Source organism: Aptenodytes forsteri, unplaced genomic scaffold (assembly GCF_000699145.1).
Source record: "Aptenodytes forsteri isolate BGI_AS27 unplaced genomic scaffold, ASM69914v1 Scaffold270, whole genome shotgun sequence".
Classification (NCBI taxonomy): domain Eukaryota; kingdom Metazoa; phylum Chordata; class Aves; order Sphenisciformes; family Spheniscidae; genus Aptenodytes; species Aptenodytes forsteri.
The window spans coordinates 106,608-113,832 of NW_008794631.1; the positions used below are offsets into that span (position 1 = coordinate 106,608).

The following is a 7,225-nucleotide window of genomic DNA, read 5'->3' on the forward strand; positions in this document are numbered from 1 at the left end:
AAAATATATTTCTCCTTTGAAGAGTTCTAGGGGTTAGGAGGAAAGATAATTAGTAATTAGGAAAAGTGCCTTTTTGCAGATAGAAATGTTTTTAGGGTAACTGTAGAGTGTAGCAGTAGAGCTAAAGCAGGAGAGTGCCTGGTGACTTACGTTGCACAGCCTGTTTATGGGACAGGCTCCACCAGCCTGTGCACTGACATTGTGTGCTTTCACAGCAGAGCCAGAGGACAGCGAGAGAGACACCAGGAGCAGCAGATGAGTCATCTTGGTGTTCCTCATTGCGGAAAAGCCTCTTCCTGAATTCATTTCTTCATTTGCTCCATTCACGACACATAGAGAATCACCTGGTTAGGTCAAGCTTTGGGAAAGGAGGCTGGTATGACAATGCCAGGGAGAAAATAAAGCATGGAGCTTGTGAATATTTCCCTTTATTTCCAGTCGCTTTTATCATTTTGGGGAGAGCAAGTTTTTTTCCAGTGGGTAGCCTTTTCACATGAATCTGCTGGTTTTCATATTGCAAAATTTTAGAGGGGGTTTCCACAGAGAGAGGATATGAATATGAAAGAGGAAGAATTGCTATAGGAAGAGGTTTGTTTAAAAATTATGGCTAAAGGATTGTTTATCATATCTTTGAGTAAACATTAGTGGCATACTGACAGAAGATGTGTCACTGGATTTACTTAGCGTACGATATTTCTGCCAAGCAGGGTATGAAATGAAAGCAGCATGTATTTTTATGCTCTTGTTTAATATCATATAAAAGCTGTACCTTATCATAGTGGTTTTTATTTTCTTGTTCAATAGATTAATGCAATTTATTGCCATGGAGTATTAGAACTTACACTGTGTTTTATGCAATGATAGCATGTCTTGGGTAACACAAATCAGCCTTCCCAAGTATTCAAGAGAAATCATGAATGAAAGAATCGGCATGCAAGACAAATGTCTTCTAGTCTGTCTCCTGCAGCCTTCTTTCTTCTGAAACTTTCATCACCTCCCTCCTTGCTTGCCAGGACCTAAAAAGAGGCAGCTACTTTCTTGTTAGCACTAAGGCAGAGCACTGAGAATCACCATCACATCTTTCCTTGGCAGAGAGAAAATTACTTCATCTGGAGCCTAACTTTCCCCTCAAGTCTGGTGCTTCACAAGCAACATTCACCAGCTTGTATGTTTCTACATGTACCTCAGTGCTCCTGTGTGTTTTTCCATAAATGAGCATATACATCTACTTGAAGCGAGAGAGCCTTCGCAGGTGGGGATGCCATCTCAGTCCCAAGTGGGTCAGAAACTGGGACATGAGGGGTATGCTTGCGGGTCTAAAGTGGGGAGAGACAGCTAAGAAGCACAAGAAAGAAGAACAAGGCTACCAAGGAGCTGATTTCACTGAGTACACAATGACTGTATTTGCTGAGGACTTCACATGCTTTTGGAGAGAAGATCCTTTCTTTTTCCCCACCAAAATCTATATCAGTGCTCAGAATGCCAGTGCTTGAGTGGAGAAGGGAAGTGAGCCTTTGTTTCCTCCTAATGCATCTGTTCCTTCCGCTTGCTTACAGTGAGGGGCATGCCCATCTGACAGCATCATCAATATGTCCTCTCTATAAGCAGGCAGAAGGAACAGATGCATCAGAAGGAAATGGAGACTTTTTTACATTTAAGCATTGCTGTTCTGGATACTAGCAGATATGAATTAAAAAAGATATGCCCTTGTGCAGTTTGCATGTGAGTGGGCTCACATCACCCTCAGCACTGTTTAAAAGGATATGCCTGAGTTAGGTAGAAACAGGCCACCTATAGTAGCACCGTAGTTGTGACAGCAGTGAGCACACTAGTTTTTGATGGTAAGAATCCTCTTGCTCCACCTAATTCTTTCTATTATCAAACTAACTTACGAAGTCAGGTGTACAAATGGGATTTTGGTTTTGTTTTGTTTGCCTGTTCTTTTTATGCAGAACTTGATGCAGAGAACAACAGAAGATACATTTAGCAGTTTGATCTTCTTTCCTTCAGAATGTCTGGGGATTTTCCCAGTGTTCATTTGATGGCATTAAAAATGAATGGGATAGTTAAATGGTTTACAATTTTACATATTCAGTTAATGTGAAAGCAACTACTAATGTGTATAATTATCTCCAGAATTACTTGGATCATGCAAATGGCATTCAAACCAACCGTTTTTAACTGTTTTCCAGAGGATGTGTCATTACATAATTCATAGTAAGAATAGCACCCTACAATCTGAGCTCAATATTATTGCCCTTTCAGAATTTACTTCTCAGATTATCCTCCTGGAGTGTGGTAACTTTCTATTTTAACCAGTTTTTAGAGTGCTTCCTGATCTCAGTGGGGGACTGGGTATTGAATACAGCTTATCTCTAGCACTTTAATGTGAATCTCAGATGTAACAACACTGGGATCAATGCTCAATCCATTATCCTCTGAATTAAGAGGACCATACTGAGACCAGTGAGTGGTTTGACCTCACATGACTGAGCCCTAGCCAGTGAGAGAAGGTACAGAGAAAATGGTCAAGCATAAAAAAAAGAAAAAGGAGTTTAGATTAAAACACAGGAAAGAAAGATAGATCAGTGGTGAAGGCCAAGAGGCAGAGAAGGCTGTGGTTCATGGGTGGGGTTAAAGAAAGTGACTGTTGGGTGAAAGAAGAAATGGGGATGAGGTACGATCTGGATGGTACAGCAAGCACTAGAATGAAGTTCTACCTGAAGCCTTGGTGCAAAAACTGTTGTAGTTTTTAATAACAGTGAGAAGAAGCTGAAGCATAAGCTGCACTTCACTTTCCATGCTTTCCCTCATTGCAATGGTTAATAATAAAGGTTGTTTGGCTGTGGCTGCAGGGAAGAAGCACCACAGGCACAAATTTCAGTTACATCCAATTTTCTGGCAATGGGAGGGCAGGGGTCTCACCAGCAAGGGGTGTGTGGTCAGCTGACCCTGGCCAGCAGCTGAGCACCCACCCAACTGCTCTCTCAGTCCCGCCACCCCCAGCAGGATGGGGCAGAGAATAGGAAGAACAAAAGCAAAATTCATGAGTCGAGACACAGACAGTTTAATAGGTGAAGGAAAGAGAAAAAAACAAACAACAAGCAGGAAATCACTTATCATCTCCCACAAGTAGATCGATGCCCAGCCAGTCTCTGAGCAACTGCCACCAAAGAAGTCAATCCCCTCCCTTCTTCTTCTTCTACCTCAGTTTGCATTGCTGAGCACAATGTCATATGGTATGGAATATCCCTTTGGCCAGTTCAGGTGAGTTGTCCCACCTGTGTCCCCTCCCAATGTCTTGTCCACCCCCAGCCTACTCACTGTGGGGCAGAGTGGGAAAAAGAGAAAGCCTCGATGTTATGCAAGCATCAAGCAGTAGTCAAAACACTGTGTTATTAGCACTGTTTTAGCCACAAATTCAGAAAACAGTACTGTATGGGCTGCTATGAAGAAAGTTCACTCCATCCCAGCCAGACCCACTGCAGCGTGCAATCCTATGGTACCCAAGCAAGGCAAGCAGAGCAGGACCAGTGACAGCCAGAAGTCAGTGGTTACCAGACAACTGTGAAGGGCAACACAGCTTCAGCATCACGCCAGGAAGTCAAATCAGTGGGTCAGGGTTATTTCAGCAAGGTACACAGCCAGACACGGGTAAAAAATGTCAGGCAAAAGCCAAGGGCAAGGCCACCAAGGCATAATTTGTTACCATAGCTGAGGATATGCATGTAATTTCCCTTTTCCTCTCCCAAACTTGCACACCATTATGCTGGACTGCTAGATTATCAGCAGACTCACAAGCAACACCAGATGACTCTGATTTTTACCAGATTAGTCATCTTGGAAACACTGGTCAATGAGAATAGGCAGTGACACAGGACACTTCTTCAAATAACAGATTTTTTATTTAGCCACAGGAGTTCAGTAACCAGAAGGGAAAAACAAGGTACTTCTTGCCCCACTTGGAGCTTTGCCAGTTTTCCTAAAGATTTTGGTAGATCCAACTTATCTCAACTCTTTCTGGTGGCAGAGGTGCAAATGGCTTCTCTGCAGGCCCTGCCTCTTGCCTTGTTTTCCTCAAAACTGTCCTGAAGTACCAGAGCTTTATTTAAGCTTTTTCACCTTGAGGGGCCCTGGATCTCTTATTGGCTACATATGCTGCATCCTGCCTGGAGAAGGATTTGAAAAGAAGCTGGTTTGGGAGCTATTCACCCATTTTAGAATCTGTCCCTTTGCATTTCATCTCTGTTGTGTTGTATTGTACTGCACCTCTAGCTGCCGTCTTTGAAAACCATGGGCTGAGCAGACTGTATTGTATGAACAGGAGTGGACCTGGTAACACTAGAGGAAGCCATAAGGGCAGGATTTTCAGAAGGCCTCAGGACTTGCTGCTGGTCCCCTGGACACCTCCCACTTTTTAAAAGAGGCAGAAAAGATCCTGGAACCGTCTGGAGTTTTCAACAAAGTTGTTTTACTGAAATGTAAAGGCAAAACCAAAAAATGCTGAATAAATATTCAGGACTGACAAAGTAGGTGTAAGCTGTTCCGTTCAAAGAAATGCCATCAATCTGAGGCATCGCTAGCATTACTTTATAGGTGCAACTTTTTAACCCTCCCAAATCAACTTTTGACCCATTTGAATCCAGGGATCATAGTACTTCTGTAGCAAAGATTGCCAGACTAAAAATTATGGCAACTTATGGGGCTATGAAGGAGGAAGTGTACTCTTGTGTGACTCCTGGGAGTCTGGGGTGGGAGAAATCTGGCCTCAAGCTGTTGGGATGCAGCAAATGACAGTGGGGTCTTCAGCAGAAGGGTTAGAGACCTTCTGCACTGAGCAGAACAGGCAGAATGCAATCATGAAAAAAACTTTTACATAATGAAGATAAAACAGAGATTCCCAGAACGGATGTGGTTCCCAAAGAATATAATCCATCTAATGGAGAAAATATATACTCCAGCACAAGTTTGTATACACATACATGAGCATATGTTGAACTGATTAAACACAGTTCAGTCAGTTTATTCTAGTTTTGCTTTGTTACATGTGCAAATGGAAAAAATATGGCATCTGATAATAAATCAACAGGCAACTGAAAGTGACGAGACATCAAAGGTTTTTTGAAGGCTGATAAAATATTTCCCTCTCCTAGAGAGCGGCTGATCCTTCAGTAAAGGACCAGACCCCTCGATTCGAATTCCAGATCCAGTTATGGGACCACAGTAACTTGTATTTCTTTGGTTACAATGGACCTAAGGGATAACAGCCACAGATCCAGTCCTGATGGGAGAGTGACATAAGGCAAAGTTTTGAAACCTGTGGCCTGTTCCGCTCTCACTCACTCTAAATGTGTAATCACCACAATTCAGTGAGGTGCTTGTGGCTTTGGAATGAAGCAAGTAAAAGTGAAGTTGTGAGAATGATAAGTGTTTTCATATCATTTAATTTAATATACACTTTGTATAAGTGATGAAAAGAAGGATTCTGCTGAAATATGCTACTACAATATTTCATTCATACCCTGTTTCATGCCTTGAATACTTTTTATCTGAATAGAGTTTATATCCTTGCTATCTAAAATCACTAGTACAAAAAGTCCTGTAAAAGAATTTCTTTCTTCCCTCTCTTCCCTTCAGTATCACAATAGCCAGAAGAAAGACGTTCAGAGTGGACAACTTATCGGCCACAGTGGGTTGTTGTTACTGAGACACTTTGAGGAAAAAAGAGAAAGGAATGGATACTCGTGCTGTAATTGTTAGAGAGGGACAGCTGAGGAAAATCTTAATGAAGCTTCAGGGCATGACTCTTAGGTCAAAGACTAGAGTAAGACTCATGTGTCTGCCTTCAAGAGAGAAGATAAAAACCAGTAGCTTCTGAAAGATGGATCTTACTGGTCTGCAACAGCCAAACAATGCTACAGACCTATACAGCCATGCCGAAAACTCAGCAGTGTCCCTAGCTCAGCAAAGTCCCAACACAGTTTTATTTCTGCCAAAAGCCAGTATTGACACACTGCAGCTGGATTTCCTGGTAGTTCACAGTTCAGTGGGCTACTCCTGCTATGAAGAACAACATATCCAAGCAGCACATTGTTGTTAAAGCTAAAAAAATTTCGTTGTATGGGAGTAGTTTATGGTCTTTATCCAGGTGAAAGTTTTGGATGTAATATACTCTGAATACATGATGAGGCATAAAGCACACTAATGTTACCAAGATGAAGAAGAAACTCTTTGCCTGAGCCCTGAATTCCACATGGGAGTTGATGTCAGGCCAGTATTTCACAGCCAGTCTATAGATCACAGACAACTGGATTACAGTGAGCACAGCACAAACTGCCACCAAAATCCCAACTAAGCAGTAGTTTACAATCACCATGGGCATCTCTTGTATCTCCTTGTGGAACTGAAAACATTTGGAGGAGTGGTATGTCTTAGAGGTGCCATAGTAGGAGAGAAGAACAGGTGTGATCACCAGCGCTCCCACCAGCCAGACAGCAGCCACCCAGGTTGTAGTGTAGCACTTCCTAAACTCGAGTGGGAAGAGGCGTATTATGATGATAGCCACATAAAACATGAAGGTGGTGTACATGTGGAGGTAGATGATGACACTTGCTAGCTTGCAGGCGAACCTCCCAAATTTCCATTCCTGTAAAATGTAATAGCTGAGGCGGAAGGGGATGCTGAGTAGCATAAAGGTGTGCAGTACCAGGAGGCTGACGATGATAACGGTCATCACAGATTGCAATCTCCTTTGAAACAACTGATGGGACATCATGATGACCCCAAGGGTGCCACCAGCCAGGTCGATGATGTACAGGGCTATGAGAACGGTGTGGAGCCCCTCTGAGGTGTCCGGCAGCGTCTCATTGGAGGAATGGTTCTGCTGGCTTACGCTGCTGTTAGGCATCCTCCTAAGCTCCTCTTTTGAAGGTTACTGAAAGTGAAAAACAGGAATTTTAAAAAGACGCTTTTTCTTTGTTGCTTCCTTTATTGTTAACTATGGAATGTCGCAGATTCACGAAGGGACATTTTACTGAATTGTGTTTGAAATGGTGTTATCCCATGCAGTATGCAACCTTATAGCTGTTGTCATACTGTATATGACAGCAAAAATCCATGCCTCTTGGTATTAAAACCATGTTTTATATAATTACAAATGGGTTTTTAATTTACTAAACTGCATTCTAGGATATTTTTTTTTCAATTATTTGCCTCTGGATTCAGC

The 7,225-nt window shown here is 42.4% G+C and overlaps 1 protein-coding gene across 1 annotated transcript; it reads right to left on the reverse strand.

The window, feature by feature from the left end:
- Nucleotides 1-6,043: 6,043 nt before the first annotated feature.
- On the reverse strand, nucleotides 6,044-6,907 carry LOC103894140 (probable G-protein coupled receptor 141). Its single transcript, XM_009273464.1, has one exon. It carries the CDS (start codon nucleotides 6,905-6,907, stop codon nucleotides 6,044-6,046), a length of 864 nt encoding a protein of 287 aa, XP_009271739.1.
- Nucleotides 6,908-7,225: the final 318 nt, after the last annotated feature.